Consider the following 24763-nt stretch of genomic DNA (forward strand, 5'->3'; position numbering starts at 1 on the left):
CTCTGCCAGATCCCGTTGCGAACCCCACGAGCGCCGTCTCCACACCGCCTCAGCGACAGCGGGACCCTCGCAGCGGGGAACGCCAATGAAAGAATCCTCTCCTGAAAAGAGGGCCTTTCGGGAGCGAAGCACACGCAGAGGAAAACCCACGCAGTGCGGACGGTTAGCCCCCTCGAGGGCTGCCTCCGCATGCCTCGCTCCCAAGCAAAGCACACACAAGCTGTGTGTATCCTCCACACACAAATAACGTTTGCACGGAGGCACACACAGCCTGTATTGCGCCTCACTCCTCCCAAACTTTGTTTTATAAAGCCTCTTAGACATTTGCAAAACGGACAGACAACAGTAAATAGGACTTACAAGACACAGAGCGCTTAGCTGAATGACAGAAAGCTGACGCCGGTTTTCACCGCACGTGCTTTTATACCAGCTGGTCATTACGTCACCTCGCCCGTGACATCCCTCCAATCCGTTGGACAGATTTCATTGGTATTCAGAGCCGGTTACGCTGTAGTAACCGGTCCCCCCAAAGCGTCTCCTGACGCAGCTCGAGTTCCTGAAGAGGAAGTAGCATTACACCACTTGCTCACCAATGGATCCTCTGTAGTGAATAGGTGCCGCCAGAATGAGTCCAAACAGCTGATAAAAACATCACAGTAATCCACATGACTCCAGTCCATCAATTAACATCTTGTGAAATGAAAAGATGTATGTTTGTATGTTTTTACATACATTTTTGCAGTTTTTATTAGTAGAATTATTTAAACGTAATCAACAAATTAAGAAAAGGGTTGCAACTCATTCTGGATTCATCCATTACAATGAAAATGGAAGGTCAAGTTAAGCAATTTGCAGAAGTACACACAAAATTTTGAGAGCAATAGTAAAACTAGTTTGTTACTCTGACCATCCCTGCATCCCAATGTGCATAATATCCACCCTATCTGCCCTAAATAATATTGAAAATGACTAATATCACATAGAACCAGCCAGCAGGGTGAGCTGTCGAGCTATATGTCAACTTCCTTGTGCACTTTTACTGTCCAGAATTTTCCAAGCCTCTTCTGAAAACCTGAATTGGTATTTATTTGATACTCATTTAATATACTTTTAACAAAGGCTTGAACAAAAAACTGTCTATTCTGTGCTTGCTAAGCTATGTTCAACTTAAATGTGTATATATTTGGTCTGTCTCTCCATCAACTAAGGGGGTTGCACCCTCTTCCTGTGAGGAAGTCGAACAACAAAGATGCTTCCTTACTGCCCTGATATACAGTAACCTGTGCGAGTGTTTTTCATGGCTGCTGCTAACCTTCATGGCACGACGGATGAATTATCAGCCAAAATGTGGCGTTCAACCTATCAGCACGGTCAAACGTAATTAGGCGCAAAACACACACACACAGCAACAAAAATGTTGTGGTTTATGCATATCTTCACTGTTTAAATCAAGCAGACATCTCAAGGTGTGTGTGGGGGTGTGTGCAGTAGTACAGTAGGTGAAATTAAATCATACGGTGAGATTACAGTGTGAAGGATGGATTGGACGTGTGTGTGTGTGTGTGTGTGTGTATGTGTTGAGTCTCACCTGAGGGAAGCATTCAGACTGTCAATTGCTTTATTTATCAGCTATGGCTGTCAGAAAGCATTCAGTCATGCCTCTAAGTCAGACTAAATGTGAATGGAACAGAGAGAGAGAGAAAGAGAGATGACTGGAGTATAAAAAAGAGAAAGACTGGAAAAGGGGTCAAGGACAAACATAAAGAGTGAGGAATGTAAAATTGTGTTTTCTAACAAATTTTGCAGGTATATGAAAGAAAACACAGATTGGGTATTAATCTTAGACTAGTGGTGTTATTATGTATTCATCATGAAAATTAAGGTAATCTAATTATGCAAAAGGAGTAGTTTGCCTAGAAATGACAATTTTGTCATTCATTCACCCTCATGCTATTCCGAACCTGCATTACTTTTCTTTCTTCAATGGAACATAAAACATGTTGGGCAGAATGTTATGGACTGACAGCCTCATTCTTCATTACCTTTCATAGCATCATTTTTTTTTTCCATACAATGAGAGCGAGCAGTGAACAAGGCTGTCATTTTTCCTAATATCTCCTTATGTGTTCTACAGAAGAAAGACATATGGGTTTGGAAGAACATGATGGTGAGTAAATGATTCTACTAAATCAAATTTTCATTTTTGGGAGTAGGCTAGGCTACAATTTCCATTCCTTTGACATACAAAGAACTGAAGAAGTGAATATTAAAAATGAATCTTATACAAGTAAAAGTAGAACAGTAAAATGAAAGATGGTAAGCAAATGGCTTTATCCAATACAAACAAAAAAGTGGTTTCTGCATGCAGTTTATCTTTCATTTCATTATCATTGTTGATGTTGTCAGTGATTTATTATTGATTTATAATATATTAAAACCACTCTAGATATCTTGTTAAAAAATAAAATGTTAAAGGAAGAGTGCAAAAATTCATCATCCAAAACATGTCTTTGCTTAAATACACTTTGATAAAAAAATAATTATGATTTATATTTTGGAGCTATCTGGATTTGGCGGGTATTTGCATACATACATCATCCATCCGTGCATATCCAAAAGCTGAAAGTTTGGTGTTAAAACGAACAAGAAAAATTGGTCATGGATCATTCAAAACATCAAAACTCATTTGATTTATCAGTTGTGTAGGTTGCATCCTTATGTGGGATTGCAGGCAGTCTTTTTGCGCGAAGGCACCTCACGAAACTGCTTTCAGACAGGCTTCTGAGGCAGCGTAATGGTTTGTGAAAGTGTGAAAGCGACGTGGCCAAGTATGGTTACCCATACATGGAATTTGTGCTCTGCAATTAACCCATCCAAAGTGCACACACACAGCAGTAAACACACACAAACCCCGTGAACACACACCTGAAGCAGTGGGCAGCCATTTGCGCTGCGGCGCCCGGGAGCAGTTGGGGGTTCGGTGCCTTGCTCAAGGGCACCTCAGTCGTGGCATTGAGGGTAGAGAGAGCGCTGTACATTCACTCCCCCCACCTACAATCCCTACCGGACCTGAGACTCGAACTCGCATCCTTCAAGTTATGAGTCCAACTCTCTAACCATTATCTCTGGCCTTTAGTGATCTACAACAAAGTAGAACGAGTTTTGGTGATAACAAATATTTCATTACTATAATACTAATTGCTCGCTAGAAATAACATCAAAAGTGCAAAAAGTTAATCAAAAATATACATCTACACACAAACTAACCACCAAACGCAAACTTCAGACGCCATCTTTATTATTTTAGCTCAACCGTCATGGAATGGAACGCACAGGATTGTGGGAGATCAAGGGCAGCGAAGGATAAATCTATGCTGCCTTCAAAAATCGATCAGAAGAAGGGTATATGTCTATGGAAAAAGTATTTCATGAGACGGGAAGTGAAGCTAACTTGGATTCAGATGTGCCTTGATGCCTTCCTGTCTTTGAATGTGTCCTCTGAAGGCAGCATTTTTCAGATTTCGGATGCAGCCAAAGACACTGTTATTTATGTGCCCATCCGCTGAGGTAAGATTTGCGGACACGAACCGCATTCATCCGCGCAGGAGCAAAGTTGAAGCACAACCAAAACAATGTTCTTCCTCACGACGCATGCCGTTTTTAACCACTAGGGCTAAAAGTTAGCATAGCTTTAACTAGGATTTTAAGAACTCTTAAAGGATCAATCACATCAAAAAGGCCTATTTAAGGTTTATGCAGTTTAATTGATTAATTAAAATCTCCATTCATTTGGATTTATCAATTTTAATAAACTAGATAGGGTGCCCGGGGTTAGTCATAATGCTTTTTACACACAAATGCACAACAAAACTTATGGTAGAACCTAAACCTATTTACTAGTTGCCATAGCACTACATACACTGAAATTAACATAGCACGTCTTTTAAATTACAAAAACAACACAACTGATTTATATTTCCGTTGTGAAAATACTTTAATCAAGTAGATTCCAAATGTTCATATTGAGTGTTGAATGTACACATTTCTATCACGTTGATTGAAATTGATTGAATCTAAAGCTGGGGGATGTTCCAGAAAGCAGGGTTAACTTACCATCTGCTAAACCCTGAACTCTCAGTTGATCAAGCCAAACCTTACTTACTCGAGGTATGTTGGTTCCAAAAAAGAGTCCAGGAGTAAGTTCATTCAACCCGGAGTATGTTCATGGTTAACACGCAAGACATTCTCAATAGAGTGGGGGAACTATGACGTCACTTTGTAGGCGGATCGGCTGTTAGCATGAAACTGGTTCCTCGACAAAAAGCCAATAGGATTTTTCCAAAGGCTTTTGGATTATCGCAAAAAATAAGCTCTGTTCAATCATAGTTCGTGAAACTTACACGTTTTGTCCATCAAGATAATCGTCACAAAAAAATATAACTTTGACAAATTTTGAAGCCTAAATAAAAGCGCCAGAACTGAAAAGCTAAACTTAGGCTATAAATGAACTACAGCACCAAGGTTGCTCGCCTTCAATGTCACCGACAACTTTCTCAAACTTATTTTTAACACGTTCAGGGAAACCCATTTACTCTGTATATGAATTTTAATCCACGCTACATGAACCTTTTCATATAACCTGGAATAAATACAAAACTAGAGCCAAACTGAAATGAGACAGTATAATAAATAGTATAGTTAATAAATGAAATAATCTTAACTAAAGGACTTTTAAAACCACGTATTTCTGTACATTTCGAAATAAGGTGCATTAAAAGTCAATAAATCCTTGATTAATATCAATATTTTAATTAAATATGTATCCCTGCGTATTTAATCTTTTAAATAACAGCAGAGTGTGCAAGTTTTTGGATATGGTAAGATTAAACTTATTTTAGTGAACAAGGTACCACATTTCAGCTTCAAGTTCATTCCATCCCATTGAATTGTGTGTTAACCAGAGAATTTCTCGTCAAGAAAAAAATGGCTACTTGTCGTGGACTGTGAAAATCGCACGAGTTCTGGAGTCAAGTTTTTCAGGATTCCTGCAGGATCTCATCCGTTAAAAAAAAAATAGACGACATCTGTGGCTGCAAGCTAGGGACAATGCTACGATCAAAGAGGTTCGTGCAGGGGTGTAGATTACGCGGGGAACGTGTCTCCCAGAATTGATTAGTTCATCTATCGAGTCTTCAGGTTTGAGTCGTTCTCTTTCGGCTCAGACTGCATCGGTTTAGCTTATGAGGCTGTCACGTGATGAACGAACAACTCAAACCCGAAGACTTGTCAGATAAAAGGTGAGGTGAGCTAATCATAGACTAAAGACCCAGGTAAACAATTAATTATTTTGTTTTCTGTTTCTTATACCATAGTTTTGTATTGTTTGTAGTGTGATCAACGTTTGCATAAGTAGTAGATGTGTTAGGGAAGTAGCACTTAACATTTTAATTATATTTTGCTAAAATGAACGAAATGACTCGGAAAAAAGATTCGTAAATTTTGCTGAACGAGACTCAAAGGTCCGAGTCAGTAAAATGATCCGAACTTCCCATCACTATTATTTTGCGAACTGAGGATGATGTCACGGGCTCGGATTTGGTTGGCCAATCGGCGGCAAGGGGCGTGTCATGACCGCCCACAAGAGGAAAACGAATTTTGAAGTCGTTTATCCGCTTTCTACCCATGAAACTAAAAAACGAAAATCGAGCCAAAATCTCGGTTTTTTTTTTAACAAATGAAAAAACTAAAAAACTACTGTTTTCTCGTTTCTGCCTATTTAATTTTAAATTGAATAACAAACTATGAAAACATACACAGACCCTAACCCTTAAACATACCCGGGTATGTCACATAACCTGCTTTCTGGAACACCCCCATGGAAGCAATCGAATTGAGTTTTGACACAACCGGGGCACTCCAGAGCAGATGGTGGTGGTGTTGCATCATTGAGAGGGGGATGAGAAACTGACCTACAATAAGAAATTTAATCGAGCGCCATAAACTGTGAAAGATTCAGTTGAGCCTCATCTCAGATGAACACCGATTTACTGAAAAGTAAGTTCAGCAAAATCTTTTATATTTGTTTTCAAGTAGGCGATATTTCCACTAGATAACAGTTTTCGTAGTGTAACAATTACAATGACCAACACTTTAATACTTTCTGCTAGTTTATCATTAAGCGTCAACAACCGGTGGCCAAAAGTCAGTAGGCCTTTTTTTAAACGGGGGTATTTTTCATAAAAATAAATATTGTGGCTGTATTTTCCAGTTTGTCTGTACATTGAAACTGTGCTAATTGCCCTTCCACACGGGATGCCCCAGTCAGGTCTAACGACTTAACTTAGCTAATTTTTTCGAGCTCATTTTCAATGAGATAACGTTTCCACCGTCTGTAACTCCCCAACCGAACCTCGCCGGACTACTGGACCTTTCTGGATGCACCCAGCAGAAAAGCCCTGTTATCATGTCAGTTGGCTAATTTGGCTTATTCGCTGTCTCTCACAATAATAATTAAAAAAATGAAGTAGTGTTTTGAACATTAGATTCAGTCTGTTTTTGTTTTGTTTTGTGTTTTCATTGCCGTATGACAAAACACTGAAAAAAGTCTGTTCATCTTTTCTTTGTGAATTTATGTTGACTTTCAATTATTGACTGATTATAAAAAAAGTATTTTACAGGTCCAATATTGTGCACACACTCAAGCTTTAAATGGGTAAGGCTTTTAGTTTACTTTTGTACTGCTGCTAAAGACCTAAATCTTTTTTTTTCTTTTCTTTTTCGGAAAGAAGCCAGATTCGGACGGTAATTGTTTCTCAGGGGGGCGTAACTGAAGTTCACCAAATACAGGGGTTAGTTGGTGATTTTAATGCCGTCCGAATCTATGTTTTTCCGATGTCTATGTTTTTCTCTCACCACCCCCGTAAAAAACATCCCCAGCCGAATTACCTACTGTTTTTTGACAAACACCCAGGTCGTGTGGTAATTTAATTGCCGTCCAAATCCACATCTCTGAGTTTGAGAAGAAATCGATTCAAAATTCAGTGTTTAAACCCTTTTTGAACACTCCCGAACACCGTACGGTAACTACATCGGTGTAATTTGCATACATATTTATTTCTGAAATGCTGGAAAGTATTTAAAAGAACACTTCATAACTGCTCCACCACAGCGAGTGAGAGCAGAAAGAGAAGTAAACATTCGAAATGGGTCTTTATTATGGCAGCAGCAGGTATGCAATACAATTTTAAAATGTGTATTATAAACGGATATATATCGTGTATAATTATATACAACTATAGGGCGTATTTTCCTGTTTTTAAACAGGAGATTTAAATAATCAAATATTAAATAGGACTATATATTATAAAATATGCTTGGAATAATAAGAATATATTTTACATAATAATAAGTATTTTTAAATACATTTTACACAATAATAAGAATAAGTTTGTAAATAAAATTCATTTTATTTACAGCACACAATCATGTGACTGGCCAAGTGAGCGGGATCACAGAACTCGCTCTTCCACTGTGAATAAATCACCATCCGAATCCATGAGTTTTATCACTGAAGTGAAATGTAAATGTATTTTTTAAAGACGTCCATATGAGAAACAATTACCGTCCGAATCGGGCTTAAGTTTTACATAATTCAAAATATACATTGCATTATAAATTATAATTCCAAATAAATCTTAAACATCATAAATAAAAACAGTTGTTAGTTGTTGTTTTTTTGTGTGTGTGTTCTAGATTTTGCTCAGTAGGCCTTTGTTAATTGTCATACATTTACCTACATTTGTTTGTTTTGTGCAGGGCATGAATGAAGCCTGCATCAATGAGGCCATTGAAGACACCACTGTTTGGATTTATGTTCACAAACAACATGCTTCTGATGAACCAGAGAACTGTAATAAAGTTACAGTTGAGCCACTGATGTCACGTGGACTATTTTCCCAATGGCCTTCTAGATCTGGGAACATTTCTGTTGCATTGCTCTCTATGGAGGGTCAGAAAGCTCGCGGATTTCATCAAAAACATCTTAATTTGTATTCTGAAGATGAACGAAGGTCTTATGGGTTTGAAACAACATGAAGGGTGAATAATTATAGACAGAATTTTCATTTTTGGGTGAACTATCCCTATAAGATGCCTTGGCAGTGAACTGTAACAAGCTCTTGCTCTATTTCAACTTATTCACGTTGTGCCATGTTTGGATTACTTAAAAAAAAGTTGATACTCTGAACCCCATGTGGATTTGAACAAACCGAGAAAGTTAAATGTTGTGCCCCACTCTTCCTTATATCCGTAAGTCATATTTAAATGAAATAAGTAAGGATTAGATTTCTGTAAACAGAATGTGTTTAAAATACACAATAACCAGTTTTAAATTAATAAATATAATTATAAGCAATCCACTCTATTGATGTCGCCATATCTAAACAATATTCATAAATCTTAATCTTAACAATTTAACAACACATTTATGCACAGGAATAAATACATATTAAAAATAAAAGCAAATAGATGCAAATATGTAACAATATTTAATACATAATGGCATTATTAATTTTTTTTAGCATAACTGGCAGACTTGGCAGTGCACTATCGGAAAAAAACGAACGGTTTCGCCTCATCCTAGCTTATAAATAATTCCTAATGGTGTTTGAGGTGGAGGGGAACCTTCCCACACTCACATTCTCACAAACACAGTTTCCAGTGCCTTCTGATTGGGTCATCTGCCCATTGTTTGAAACAGGAAATAGGTCATGCGGTGTGAACAGTAGGGGGTGGACGGTGGTAAACGTGTCTGTGGGAAGGAGCTGCTCCATTGCCCTTTCTCTAGATGGTGTCACAATTCAGCTTGTAAAAATGGTTCTTCAATGGTCCCTTGCAGTTCCAGAACCATTATATTTTATCAAGAACCAGTTTGAGTTGGCTATTTGATTCTTTACAGATTGAAATTTCTGAAATGTGTAATTTTTCATTACGTTATTTAACTATTCTGTTCTTTGTTTCCTGCAGACTTCAATTTGAGGACTCTAACCAGTTTAACTATTAATATTTCTCAGGTTTCAGGTTGTTCTTTCTGCTCTTGAGGTGTAGTCAGAATGGGGTCAGTCTAACAGAGCAGCAGTGTGTTCTGGGTAATCCAGCAGGGAGAGTGAAACCCACACAGACTTTTCTTTCGGTATGCCATCAAACAGGTATTATACTGGTAACTGTCACCAGATCAGATTGAAACAAGGTTTTTGAGAACGTGTATGTATGTGTGTGTGTGTTTGTCCCACAGACGCACAGAAAATTCCCCTCACTACACCTCTCCATCCTGGCTGGTCACCATGGCAACAGAGCATTTTCATGTGTCGTCTCCATTCTAACGTCCCTAATTAAAATGGGTCTGGTTGGGTGTAAGCCGGCGTGTACGTTTTGCGCAGACATGCGTGCCTATGTGTGCAGATGTTTAAAGGCCACTAAGGAAAAGTATATGTAGCAGGTTTGCTGCAGTAAAACTGCAAACAGACAGAGACATTTACATAACATTCTTAAGGCAATTACTCCCTCTGGCACTGAACACCAACAACACCTAAAGTGTGTGCAATCCATCAAAAAAATTAAAAGTTTAACTAATTGCCCAGATTTATGTAAGTAATCCTAATTAAACATATCTAACATTAATATTTGTAATCATAAATGCCAGAACTGCAAATTATCAGGTTGATCTTATTTATATAATTTAACATTTTAATTTAAATGAACGTGAACACATACATTTTTCCACCTCAAGTTATAGGCTATAACAAAACAATGATATCTATCAAAGGGAAGGGAAGTCGTGGCCTAATGGTTAGAGAGTCAGACTCGTAATCCAAAGGTTGCGGGTTTGAGTCTCGGGCCGGCAGGGATTGTAGGTGGGGGGAGTGAATGTACAGTGCTCTCTCCACCCTCAATACCACGAGCCCCGAGCAAGGCACTGAACTCCCAACTGCTCCCCGGGCAAAATTAGTTACAGCATATGTATCCATGAGTTTTTCAGATTTTTTTTTTAAAGAAAGATAAATTTGTGCTTTTCTTAAACCATTCCCAGCTGGCAGGGAACATTCTCAGCACTAATGTTCTGGCAAGTGTCTCTCACAGTTATGAACAAACATTTCTTCCAGTAACATAATAATAATTAAAATTATTTATAAAATTATTTCAAGAGAAACATTCCCATAATGTTTGCAATAATAAAATGTAACGTTACACAGCGCACACAACGCCTATTTCTCTCAACACGAGGTTATTATTTGAAAAAGAAACTCAGATATTTTCTTGTAAATTAAACAGTAATGAAAGACTTCACTAGTTACTTGAAAAAGTAATCTGATTACATAACTCGCATTACTTGTATGAGTTACCCCCAACACTGTTCAGAAATAATGTGAACTTTAGACTTAATGGGAACTACTGGGAATACTTTTGTTAGCTGGGTTTATGTCATTTCCTTATAAAACAACTGTGTTGAAGGCGTTTACTTGAGCATATTCATCACGTGAGTGTAAGATTATGCAGGAAAAACACAATCAAGCTCATTTTGTAAGTAATTTCCAGTGTTCTCTATGGGTTGTAGTTTTGCTGATCCCAGTGTTTACCCCCTAATATTTAATCCTAACAATCCTTAGAGAAAACTTAGATTCGCTTTGGATAAAAGATAATTAAGTCACTTAGTTCACTCATTATTGAGGCAATTACCCCAGAGTAATCAAGGGCACATAGCTGATAGCTCATGGTTTGCACAAAATGTGGTTGCTGCATATGTTGTCACTAATGTCAATATGCTTCATTTGATGCCACTGATGTCAAACCATGCAAAATGCGTCTTGAACTGGCGATGTTGTGTCTAAAATTACTTAAAATATAAAAGCATTTAATAAATGCTATTTTTAAAATGCTATTTTTCCATTTAGATGTGTTTTATCAAAAGTGTATTCAGTAGTTTCTTTGCTAGCATTAGTAATGCTTTTCTATGTGTACTCTAAGTACTGATGCCACAATGGTGTTAGACGCATGATTGTCTCATGATTGAGTTTTATGTAAATTACACTGATACTAGTGTGTTTTAGAGAGAGGTCTACACAATAATTAACTTAGCTTCCAACAAAAAAGATGTAACTAGAGCATCACTTGGGCAAACTCAGGATTTTCTTGGTCATCAAATCTTGCCTGGTGTATGCTGTCCTGATATTTGCGCTTGTTTGTATCTTAGTAGCAAGTAAACATGATACCCATGACTGAAAATTCCTGGATTATTAGTTGTCACTCTATATCTCAAAAGCCTGATGATCATATTTGATTTTTAGGGTGTGATCAGTGCTAACAGGTGTAACTGCTCATTTCACTTGAACTGGTAAGAGGATAAGAAGGGTCAGTGGGATGCAATTATAAGTGCAATATCAAAATTACGTAAATCCTTACAATAACACAGTCCTCCTATAGTATAGAAGTAAGACAGTACATGTCACTCATGTCGCTTCTATCTGTCTTGTCCCTTGCCTCACACACACTGTAGCTGAACTCGTCCATTCACGCTTTCCTCTCGCACCTCTCTCCCTGTGACTCCCAGGTCTTCACACCGGGTTTCTCCTCAGACACGTTTGTCACTATCCCGCTCTTCACACTTACTGGAATCCAGCACACACTCCAGACAGAGAGAGACTTCCATTGAGAATTCACCAGTAGCTGACCACAGACTGATACTACAATGATCATTATCATCAGTGGTGTTTGCATTGACATCATAAAAGTCAACGCGAAACAAAATTGTATGTTGCCAATTGAAAGGGATGTCAGCCAAAATGGGAATTCAGTTTAGAGGCAGATTTGTTTTGGCAAATTTGTAGCTAATTCGTTTGAATTAGTATGGTCTAATTTGCATGTTTTCATACGATCTGCTCATGCTCCCTTGACTGTTATGTTTAGGGTTGGGGTTAAGGATAGGCCTCTATGCCCAATTTTTTGTACGATTCAAATAAAATATGAAATCGCCAACTCATAAAATAATTACATTTACCAGTGAGATTTGGTTGCTGTACTTAATGACAGATTACAAAGACATTTTTTCTTTTTGGAACAACAATGCTCCATTTTCCAAGGACAATATAGTGTAGCAAAGAATGAAGTCACTTCAAACCAAGCAGCTTTATTTTGGTCAGTGCAATGAATTAGCATGACCAACTTGAACATGAGCAAAATCTTCATGGGGAAATTTTAGCATTTCTTACTGAAATTAATGGAATTTGCTGCAAGATTCCCAGCACAATCGTAAATGTAACCACACCTTAAATTGTGTGTTTAAAAATAAAACAGGATTTATTTAGATTCTGTTGACTTCAAAAGAAGAGCACTAGCAAACCTGATTTCATTTAGCCTCAAATTTTGGAATCAAGCATGACCATTTCGGTCCTCCTCCTCCTCGTTAATCATTGCATGAACTATGCTAGTTTAAAAAAAAAACAAAGTGGTTAAAGTGGATGGAGGGAAGTGCATAACGCATGTTTGGCTAAATGCTCCATGTTGTCAGGATAATGTTAGCCGAAATGGAAAGTCAGAGTAAATTATTATTATTTTTATTAGAGATGAAGAAATGGAATAAAATACACTAATGAATAACACATCTAAATATGCTAATTTTGTTTTCAAGTTGAAAATGCCAGCTGAAAACTGGCAATGGCAAAAACGTTTGTATAATATATGCATCTCTTATACATGCATGTTTGTAAATGTGTGGGATTAGGTCCGGATTCACGGCAGAATGGTGTCTAGACCCATTTACTCACCAAAATTGCAAATATATGTTGTTTTTGAAGGAGGACAAGAAAACTCAGACATCGAGTTCCAATCATAGCGAGACACTTTTACTACTTTGTCACCCATAAGCAGCTTATACAGGAGATCTGTGACAGTTGCCACATTAAAGTGTGAAGACATGTCTGTGTGCATTCTGTGATTAAATGCTGTTGCTGTGCTTTTACCCATTTATTTGAACATTTTACATAAAACTACTTAATGTTGGATGCATATCAGACAATAACATAGACTATATATCCATTGTATCCAGCCTTGTATGTACTGGCGTGTTTAAATGCAAAGAAAACTTATCTTTCAAAAATGTATTTTACAGATTTACAGTAATGGCCATTTCTGTTTGGTATCATCACATATGAATATCATTAGCTTAAAAGAAGGACCTCATGTGGTTGCTTGATCGTATCGTCCTCATATGCATTTAACAACTTGTTAAACATAAAATAAAACATGTCACAGCATGATTTCGCTTCTTTTTCCAGTGGCTCCTCTCTCAAAGGCCCTCACACTTTCTCCCTCCAAGCTTTTCAAGTCTCACACTTTTCCTTCATGGTCTTCCTGCAGTAGCTAATGGTTTACAGCGAGAAGACAAGTGCTTGAATTAGCATGACAAGAACCTGAGTGAATGTGCAATCCTTGAGCCAAATAACACGGCAATCCACATAGGTGTGATGAAGAGAGCTCCAGAGATGCATTAGCATCGGAAATAAAGGGGGAAAAAGCTCCCCGTGTGTGGTTTCATCTTACTTTTTAAAGAAAAAAGGTTGCGACATCTTATTTGAAGCGGTTTTGCTCTAAAGTCAGTGGTTGCTGTGGTCTGGGTTTTCAACAGAAAGAGCTGATCTAAGCGCTGATAAGGCTTGTTTACAAAAAGTACTGTGGTGGTACCATGGTACAGTGATGGTATCAGATGGTAATGCCATGACAGTCTGATATGCACCATGGCACTAAATGATTATCATTTACCGTACAATGATTTTAAGGAACTCAAGACTTTTCCATCATTTTGCCAGTCAATCATGAATAGCTGATAATGATGATAAGAGATTATTCAATTGATTTTGATGACTTTTCCAGGCTAGGTGAATATGGTAGCTTACATGCCAAAAACAGGTGTTGCAATGCATTTCAGTATTTTACTTTTTCTTAAAGACACTAGCAGGGTTGCAGCTTGCAGGACTAACATTTTGTCACAAGGAAAAAGTCAGTTTAAAGGTTTGTCTAAAGAGTTCGCTAAACACTGCAGGCAGGGCAAACAAGAAAGCCATAACTTCAAGATAAACTAGTACTTTACACAACTTGCAAACAACGACATAACTAACTGGATTTATAAAATATAATCGTAAACGCATCTATTTTTCGTCCAGATAGATTTTTTTGACCGGCGTGGTGAATTGGTCGAGGGGGTGCTCGTGGAGGAGGTGCTTGTGGAGGAGGTGCTTTGAGAGGAGGAGACTGCTCCTCAGTCGCATTGACCACCTCACACATCTACTGCGAGCGGCTGGAGACTCAAACGCCTCGTACCAACTTCTAGGATTTGCCGAGATTTTTTCTCCTATCTCGAACGCGCATGTTTTGTTATTATCTTGACGAACTACACCGCGATTTGCATGCATTCGCCATTGGATAAACAGCACGGTGTTCGCTCGTTGAATTGGCATATGATCGCATTCAAGCATCGCTTTTATTTCGCAGGATCTTCATGTTTTTAAAGATACAAAGGACGCGGTGGATTCGCTGACGGAAATCAGAATTCTGGCGCTAGATGAGGACGTCGATGTGATTTAAATGAGATTTTCGCACTGTCAATAAAAGAAGTGGCGGGTTTGTTTTATTAGGTGGCTTTTTAAAAAAGCCATCCCAGTTCAGAGTGGGAAATTAGGACAAATCGACACCCCTCACAAAGGGGTTCCACGCAGTCGAGCGCACGGCATGGTGTTGCTCCGTATGTTTTTGGCAAAACTGGCACATGTTTGAGTGTAGATAGAGAGATCGTTTTGTTTGGTTTTGTGTTCTTTAATGATATGGACACTATATTCTTCTCATTCGATTAGCATATCAAGCTTTGAGTGATTTTTAAATCTCAATTTTTCTCTAAATTTCTATTTCTATAACAAGCTTAACTGATACAGTATTAGATTTAGTTTTTTCAATTTAATTAAACTGTTCTCGTCTGAAGTTAAGTTTGTTTTCCCTCTCTCATGACTTGGTGGCTTTTCTCTGTGCTGTGACTCCCAGCGTGCGATTGTTTGTTCCTGATGGGTACAAGACCCAGCTGACGATTCTTAAACCTTTGCACTGTTTGCCCATCTTTGTAAACATTCACAAGTAAAACACTCGTGATTCCACGATGGAGCTCTTCTCCAGGAATGTGGCCGCGCGCTGGATTATCCTGCTGGAGTTCCTGCTCAGATCAGTGGCTGAAGAAGGTAACTCAATCATTTTATTAAACGCAGCTACCTGTTGACTCCTTGTAGAGAAAGACGTGTTGTTACATATAAAAGTGTCATTATATTGGGTGTTAACCTATGAGGTATATACAAAACAGAAGAAGTGTTATTTTATTCACTATACAATGTTTTGACTGGGCATTATGCCCATTCTTCTGTTTTCAGAAGGTAATACAACTGAGGCCCTTATTGAGAAACCATTCATAAATCCCATGTAGGTTTATTCGATGGCTAATTAGCAGTATTCTGGGTTATGTCTAGTAGGCTAAATACTTAATTTGTTACTTACTCAATGTCTGGTCTATTACTTTGTGACCAGAGGCACTGAGAGATTGAGGGTTTGTAAAACGCTTCTGTTTATTGTAGTTGGCGTAATTGTTTAGCTTTATTGATGCAAAGAACAATTGAATAGACTGGATTTGTTGAATTGTTTTTTCCTAAACGAGTCAGTTTTTACAAAAAGACTCCTCCAAAAGGGAAGGGTGGGGGTGCTGCTTTAAAAGTAGGCCTAATAATTATCTCCCTGAAAGTGGGAATTTAAAGTAGAGATTTTTAAAAGAGTATTTATAATGGTTACGCCCTTGCTTTCACATTAGTTGCTTTCAGAGTTTAAAGTGCCCTTTAATAATCAATATAATTATGCTCCTGTAATCACTATAGATATGCACTTAATAACATTGATTTCATTCTTAAGGCAATCCTTTGTCTTCTTTCCTTTCTGAGGATCGCATTTGGGTGGATCAAACAGAAGCACAATAAGTGCATCTCAAGTAACACGCAAATGTTAAATTACAAAGAGGATGAGGGATATATGGATGTCTTGGGTCGATAGAAATTTGAGTCCTGTATTGTCAGGGGACATTCCATCCAGTAACCTCAATAAGTAGTCATTTTGATCAATAGAATGATGAATGGCTGTTCACGGTGGTTTCAGTCTGCAGTGGCAAATACAGAGAGGTATTTGGTGCTAGATTTGACTAAAGGGTACCTGTTGTAAGTCTATCAGTTTGCCGCAGGCTGCTTAATCGATGGCGGACGGACGGTTCGGATTAGTTCCGCATTACATGGCACGGTGCACACACCTGCTCCCCGCTCACCGAAATCAATTAACCGACCTGTGTGACAGACACACGCAGGTGATGCTCACTGCAGCAACACTGGGTCCAATTAATGACTTATTGATGCATTTCTGTCACGGTAATTAGCTGATGAGTGTCAGAAATCCCGTAGTTTGCGCTCTCAAGTGAAAAGGCTATAAAGCGTTTAATCCGGAACAGTGAGGCTGTCTCGAACTGTAGAAGAGATCTGTTAATGCTATTTGATGTAAAAACTTTAATGTAGCCTACTGGCCACTAAGCAGTATTTTCATTATTTAATTAAGACGTAGGCTAGCTATATTTTTATACAACTAAAATATTCCTTCATTTTTGGTGAAAAAGTCGCCTTTACAGTCTGTTTCGCAGTAAAATGAAACCTCTAGATTTTGTTCTTCAAATATTTGTCTCAATGCCTCTATAGAATTGTCAATAAGGAAAATATTGGTTTCCAAGGAAAAAAAAGTTTTGTCCCTTACCTTAAAAGCAAGTCAGAAATACTTATTTTTGTCCCTATAATTGACTAGACTAGAATTAGAATTAACTCTTGCCTGAGTTCTTTAACGTGAAGTCGTGGCCTAATGGTTAGAGAGTCGGACTCGTAATCCAAAGGTTGCGGGTTCGAGTCTCGGTCCGGCAGGGAATGTAGGTGGGGGGAGTGAATGTCCAGCGCTCTCTCCACCCTCAATACCACGACTGAGGTGACCTTGAGCAAGGCACTGAACCCCCAACTGCTCCCCGGGCGCCGCAGCATAAATGGCTGCCCACTGCTCCGGGTGTGTGTTCACGGTGTGTGTTCACTGCTGTGTGTGTGCACGTTGGATGGGTTAAATGCAGAGCACGAATTCCGAGTATGGGTCACCATACTTGGCAGTATGTCACTTCACTTTACTTCACTTAACATTTTTTGAAAAGTGTAATAAGCTGCTGGATAAATTTAAAAAGTCGTAAAAACGTAGTTTGAAGACAAGATAGTTTTGAAGTTACTCATGTTTTGACTGTTTATAGGCGCTCTCTCTGTTTTAATTAGTTTGTTGCTTGTGTCTTGATGGCTTTAATTAGCATTTATCTTTATTTCTGGTTTTTACCTGCCTTTAGCAAGTGTTAATTCTGGCCACTGTTTCATACCAGAATATTGCTAAAAATCAAAACGACCCGATTGGGGTAACTGTACCTGGTAGTTGGGGGGCTGGGGGGAGTTGCTTTGGCAGTTGTAAAGACTAATATGGTGAAGTCAGTAACATAAGCAGCAGGGGGTAGATTGGATTTGATTCTGTAGTAACTCAAACCCCTGCGTGAGATTAAACTAATGCCAGATCTGTGAGGATCACTGCACTGATCTCTAATTCCCTTTGTGAGGAAATATCAGCTAAAAGAGAGAGAGAGGTAGCAATGGCTTTCATGTGAGGTCAGAGCTCAGGAACTCTTCTGTCTTCCGTCTTCTGTTACCCTGGAGCAAAAAAGAGCTTATCCATTCCACCTTCTGTCACTTATTCACTTATTTCTCTCTGTCTCACTCTTCTCATCTCCGTCTCTCTTGTATCTCTCCATTATATGCACATGCATTCACTCTCACAGTCATGGACTGGCTATGTTTGGAATGGAATAGAAGCAAACAATGTGGTGTATACTGTATGCAGGTTTGTGACACAGCATACAATGAACTTTTCAAGTGGTATCACATGGCCACACTACAAGCAATACATGCTTTTCTGTTTTAAACCAGTTTTGGTAATGCAATCATGTTTTGCAATAGACAAAATCTGCAAGTCATCTAAGTAATAAGTGCATTCAAGAAACTTGCTTACTGTGCAAAATATTCATACCATAATAACCGTAAGAATAATGGACCACACATTAGTTTGGGGACCAATTCTCACTATAAATTGACATTTGCCTTAATGAACTCCCAATTTGCTGTTTATTAATAGTTAGTAAGGTAGTTGTTGGTTGTTTAGGCATGGGGTGGATTAAGGGATCTAAAATATGATCATGCAAAATAAGGCATTAATGTGTTTTATAAGTAATAAATTGTTTTATTAACACTGTTCGGGAGGAGCATGTTCAGATAATTAACCTAATTAACACAAGGAGCACAATCAGTAATCAACCCAGTTAACAAGATAAGAGGTGTGTATATATGTATATATATATATATATATATATATATATATATATATATATATATACACAGCAGATTTACCTCTGTTCCTTGACAGTTTTCCAGCATCCCTCCGCCACCCCTTTTCCGCACTTACGGGCCCTCCCCTCCTGCTCGGAGCCCTCCCCTCGGACAGCACGCCAAATACGCATAAACTTTATTCTATTAATCATATGTAAGTGTGAACTCGTGAAACAGCCAATATGCTACTAAAATGTATGCTAATAAGCAACTAGTTAATAGTGAGAATTGTTTCTTAAAAGTGTTACCGAATTATGTTATATGATTGTGTAATATTTTGAACATGTTTAGTGGCATAATGATGCAAAAATCAATATTGATGCAGAACACTTTTTATTCTTCTCCCTTGTTTTTGTGGTTCACTTGTTCTTTTTTGGCTGTGGTGAAGTTTCCGCTACTTCTCTCCCACTGCAGAAAAAGCACATCCCTCCTCAGAAATCCTATTAAATGGAACTGATTTTTATAAGACAGGGATTTGCATTTAAAGCGGCGCTCTCCTCTCTCCCCGGCTCCTCACTCTCTCTTTGGTTGTTAATCCTGTGATTAGCCGCTTGAAGATTTAAACTGCAGCTCCGCGTCTCATCTCTAATCATCAATCCCGCACCTTTACTCTCTACAGAGTTACCACAGTATGTTTGTCTCAAACCCAGAGAGCTTCCAGTTGCATATGCATGGTGGATCTCATGTGGAAGGAATCCTTTTTCAACTTTTATTCTTTCATGTGTGTTTTTTGTGTTTGAGTGTGTGGTCTGCAATTGCCCCAGTTGCCGATCCAAACACTGTGCAGATTGATAGGATGATAACAGCGCTCAAGCAGTTCTTGTTGGGATTGGACTCCCTCTCTCTCGCTTTCATGTCTCTTCAGCCAGTGCATCAGTGTCAATACTTCCCTGATGGATGAGGGGCTGACAGCCTAAGAGTCTCTCGTTTTATCTTTTTTCTCTCTGTCTCCATCATTCCCTCCTACACACCTCTAAAAGCGGTTGAGAATCACCGTTTAGCATGAGAGGAGACCTTTGACCTTACAGAGGCAGACACAATCAGTGTAGAAGGTAGAGAAACGCTCAGGTGATCGAGGAACTCCAATAATGCAGTGGGTCATTTCTGTAAGTGTACCACATTTGTGTGGTGACACATTTCATAATAGAGTTGCAGAGAAAGGTTTGGAAGGAGTGTGCTCATGTAATCCCACCAATTACAACTTAATAGTGGTCCAGGATTGATTGCAGCCAACTCACAGAATCGTTTAGAGACACTTTACAGCCCTGATGGGATTCTTGGCAACCCTCATGCACTGCAAAAATGATATTCTCACTCTTGTTTCCAGTAAAAATGGCAAAATATCTTTAAAATAAGATAACTTTAGATAAGCAGCAAAAATTAAGTAACAGTCAAATAGGTTTTTAGAGAATCTTGAATTAAGTTTGTTCCTACCTCACTGGCAAATCATTTTATGTTGTTTTATGGATGATTATATATTTGTGGGAACTAGTTAGTGGTAGGATTGTGCGAGACTAGTTGACTAAATGGAACTGCTACTGCTAGTCGACACTGGAAGTACTATTCGACTAGCCAAAATTCAGTCATTTTAAAATGTTTTTAAAAATCCATTATTGTAAAAAGTTGATATCTGGAACAGAATACAAAATCATTTAATTTCACCTCAAACCTTGCAAGCATGCATGCTTTTTTTTCATGTTATCTCTGTATAATGTCTAATAAAATAGAGTTTTTAAGCACAGTGCTGCTTTGGTTACAGAGGTAAACGTGGTAACTGCTGCATTTCTGCTTGTCAAAAAGCACCATCTACTGTCAGAGAGTAAATGTGCATTTTCATTCAGCTTTTGTTGCAGTCAGTTTTGCAAATTTAACCATCTGATGGAAAATGAGAACAATTAGGATAATAAGGTATCTAGAATTATTTGACTGTTTGATTTGTAGATTAAGTATTTCAAATGGATCGCACATGTTTTTCACTGTCTTCTGAGGGTTTTATACTTTTAGACTAGTTGACTAGTCATTTACAAAATTTCAGTTTAAACGTCCGTGAAGTTAGTCAGTGCACATCCCTCGTTGGATGTTAGTGGTTATGACGCTGATTAGTTCTGCCTCTAGTCAACGTATCAGGTCTGTTTTAAATAGCCGTTTCAACCATCACAACTTGTGCCAGGATTAAAAGATTAGATCACTCAAACAAATATTCTGAAAATTGTCATTATTTACTCACCCTCTTGTCGTTCCAAACCCATACAACTTTTGTTCATCAACGAAACCCAACTGAAGAGTTTTTTAATGATCTTTTAGAGATTTCTGTCCCTCCACTGAAAGTCCATTTAACCAAAACACTCAGGTTTCATTAAAATTATCTTTGTGTTTTGAAGTTGAATGAAAGTCTTGTGGGTTTGAAATAACACAAGGGCTAGTAAATGATGACAGATGTTTCATTTTTGTGTGAAACAATCCTTTAACACAGTTTATTCTGAATGCGTTCCAGCATCCTTGGTCCTGGAACAACATTCTTATTAATCCAGGATTTTGGAGTTAGGCTTTAGTTTGCGGATAGAGGCTTGAACAACTGCCTGAAAGGTTTGTAGCAGGACTAGGGTCATGATTACAGTTAAAACTATGAGTGTTTGACAGTAATGTTGTTCCTAAACCAACAAAAGACTTGTCCTGCTTGTGTAAATGCACCCTTTGCTGGAGAGTCAGATGCCGCACTGTTTGCCGTTCTCACCCTTAGGAGTGATATTTTTCCAGCTTGAAAATAAGTCCATTTACTCTCTGGTTTTCAGGTCTACTGGAGATACTGCATAGAAATGAGCTGCTGGTTCTGGTATCAGTTGATTGAACAGCTCTTGAAATATATTTTCGCAAAACGCTTGGCTTGTGTGACACGTAATGTTCCACAGTACACCAAAATGAGATTGTCTGTTTATTGATTAGGTGCTCATATACAATGACATCAGTACCCGAATTCATTGTCTTCAAAAACAAAGCTTAATTGCACAGAACCTTTTAGACATCAAACTATAAAAGCTGTTTTGATTATGAAAATCCTATTTTATATCCACTCACGCATGTTTACTTTTACACCAGTACGTTGTTTAAACATCTCACTTTCTGTCCATGTCCTATTGTGAGTTCTAAAGAGTTCTTGAAACCTTTTAGCCTGCTATACATCTCTGTTCAGCTCTCAGGCGCCTATGGGATGAAAAATTACTTGACCATTTTTCTCGAAGAATTGTCACATACATCAACAAATCTGCAAAACAGTCATGCTTTGCAGGACGTTTCGTGAAGAGATAAACAAAGCAATGTGTTTCCATGTAAGGTATATGAACCTTTCAACTAATCTTGTCATATATCACATTATACTTTTCAAACAGAGCAGAAGCTTTCTCGTCTGAATTGCGTGTTAGTTCCCCCATTAGGGCGCAGTGTGAGATCTCCCTTATCCCAAAAAATGATTCTCATTCTGTGCCTCTCCCGAGCTTGCACTCCCCCACTTGCCCCCCCCGTTGGCGACTGCACATTCAAAGCCATTCGTCTTCTTTGCAGTTCACAGCACGTGCCTCCTGCTTCTATGTTTTCTCTCTCTCTTCATCCTGTATACCTGTGCAACCCCCTCCATTTCCTTCCCAATGCAGCCTTGCTGGTTGCATTTTTGTTGTTTCTTAATTAAGTCCATAACCGGGCCTAAACCTAATGCTAATATATGGTTGGTTGATAGGAATGATGTACACATCCTCGTTTAATAAATCACATTAAACTCTATTAACATGATTCCTTGTGAATGAATAACCCTGATTAATGCATTCACAGATCATTTACTCACAAAGACCCTTTGTTAAGACTGATAATTAAAAACAGAGAAGAGACACGTATTTCTGAAAGATCTGCACTGAGGTGTCTGGGTGCTCTTAAAATAGGTCAGGTGTGTGTGTGGAGCAGATTAAGTGTGGGCATCGACAAAGACATGGAAGCTTGTGTTCCCACACACATAAGCTGTGGTGTCCACAAGCCATTATGGGTGATGCTTGGACATGTTTAGGTTTACATACACACACTGTAAAAACTGTAGTTGTTGAGAGAATGTAAAAATTCAACACAACTGCATTCAGATTTTAGGTTCTCTTGACTATTGTTTTAGTTGTCCCACATTACACTCCATTTGCCAGTTTGAATTTGTTTGTTTACTAAATGCAGAATGCCCCATTGAGCCAGAAAATTCCTCAAGGCAACTACATGTTTCTTGTTCAGCAAATTTTCAATTAGTAACACATTTAATATGTTAAATGAACTATGGTGATGAGGTTGTTTCTGAATGTGCAATCACCTTACAAAACAGATATCTGGGATATTATTTTAGAAGTTTGTATATAGACTTTAACACTTGACACGCAAACTTCAAGACTGGTTAAAACAATGTATAAAAAACATAGCATAGTGTTTGACTAATGGGGCAATGTTTAACATGGGTTTTTATGTAGTTTAATCCTTTTATTTTGTGTTCTAGTCATTTTGCCTCGGAGAGGATTTTCTTTTTCCTAAAAATGATGATCACATTGGACTAAAAGCAACAAATTTTTCTCACACTGGACATAACCCCCCCCCCCCCCCCCCCTCCTCCTCCCCCATTTTTTTTAAAGTTAAAGTAATTCAGTTTCTTATGGTTTAATTTTTGACTCGAAAGGTCCCATAAACTGGATTTTTTTTTTTAGCTACCACTTGGACTTATACACACATTTATTTAGCTGAATGAGGACATGTCGAAATTATTTTTAGATAAAGGTAATTATAAATACTATAGATTAACTCACACCCTATGTATATCCCATTTCCATTTAATTAAAACCGAAACATTTAATATATGACACATCAGAACGTCCCCAAAGGGGAATGTTTGTCATATTTAGCTCATTTCAAGGGGACAAATCTGTCCCCAAAGAGTAGCTAAATAAACACACACATGAATGAAGAATCAAACGAAGTCATAATGCTTCACTATAATGTGCTTTTATGAATTTTTTCTGTGTAAGCACAAATGGTTTTGTCATGCTCACGCTCTCTGATCTTCACTGAAAGCTTGGTTAGAAATTGAGGGATCAGAAAAGAAAGGAGATGGAGGAAACAAAAGATTGAAAGAGGAGAGTCATGCAGAGAGTGTATTATGTATCAGATATCTGCTGGGGTTATGCTGGGCCAGTGTGTGTGTGTGTGTGTGTGTGTGCGTGTGCAACAGACAGGAACAGTCTGCTTTCTCTGTTCACACACCGATCAAACCAGCACGCCTCCTGGCTCCCACTGACACTTACTCAATGAGTGTGTGTGTATGTGTGGTGGAGTGGATATGATTAAGGGTCAGGTGATTAGTGTGTGTGTGTGTTCATGATGTACCGTGTGAGTAGCCATATGGGGATGTAATGATAATAAAAGCTGTGATGGTAGCTGATGGCCTGCACATCAATACGGCTCAAAAGTTCAACAGATTGCAAAGGAAGTCCTTGGCTGTTCTGGGAATGAAAGATTAGCTTACAGCATACTGTGCTCTATATACTGCACAGTACACTTTTTTTTGTGAATAGTTTTTACTTTATCCAATTTCGTGTTAACTTACACAAGCTCACCAATTAATAAATCAAAAGCAGTTGATTTTACTTCTGGTTTATTCATCAAAGGAAGTGTAAGGTCAAGTTGAGTGCATTGTACAAGAGTATATATGAACGATTTGGAAAATGTAGAAGGTTATTCAGAGGCAAACAGAAATTCATATGTAGTGCACAGTAAAAAAAAAAGGCTATATTGTTATAATCTCTTTTTGGACATGGGTGCTTCACATTTAAATGCGTGTAAACTTTACATTTAAGGCCCAAAACATACTTTATTTAGATCTGTGAATGCAAAAAATGTTTGCCACCCAAGCTTGACTTCAAGGATCTTCCAAATAAAATAATCCAAAAGAAAAAAATATTTGGGGTTTTTGTTGCGGGAACCAGGGTGATGCAAACTCACGGGTTGGCCGACAAAAACTTTTGTACCTCAAGCACTGAGGTTTGCTACTGCCAGAGAAACGCAATATCGCAAGTTAAATATGTACATCAGACCATACGCTTTCAACGCACCTGGCAAACATTTGCGTTTACATACTTACATAGAGTATGTTTCAGGCTTTTTGTGTCCAAAAGCAAACG

At 38.3% G+C, this 24763-nt stretch overlaps 1 protein-coding gene across 2 annotated transcripts in view; it reads left to right on the plus strand.

Moving 5' to 3' along the window:
- Window positions 1-14291: 14291 nt before the first annotated feature.
- The window catches only part of LOC306869599 (ephrin type-B receptor 4a-like), a 39965-nt gene continuing 29493 nt past the window's right edge, over window positions 14292-24763 (plus strand). The window contains exon 1 of one of the 2 annotated variants that reach the window (XM_079416391.1): window positions 14292-15275. In XM_079416391.1, coding sequence (XP_079272517.1) covers window positions 15197-15275 — 79 coding nt within the window. In that variant the 5' untranslated portion in view covers window positions 14292-15196. The remainder of the gene's footprint in view (window positions 15276-24763) is intronic. The other variant, XM_079416392.1, reaches the window with a different exon arrangement.

This window comes from Barbus barbus (assembly GCF_936440315.1).
Source record: "Barbus barbus genome assembly, chromosome: 5".
NCBI lineage: Eukaryota > Metazoa > Chordata > Actinopteri > Cypriniformes > Cyprinidae > Barbus > Barbus barbus.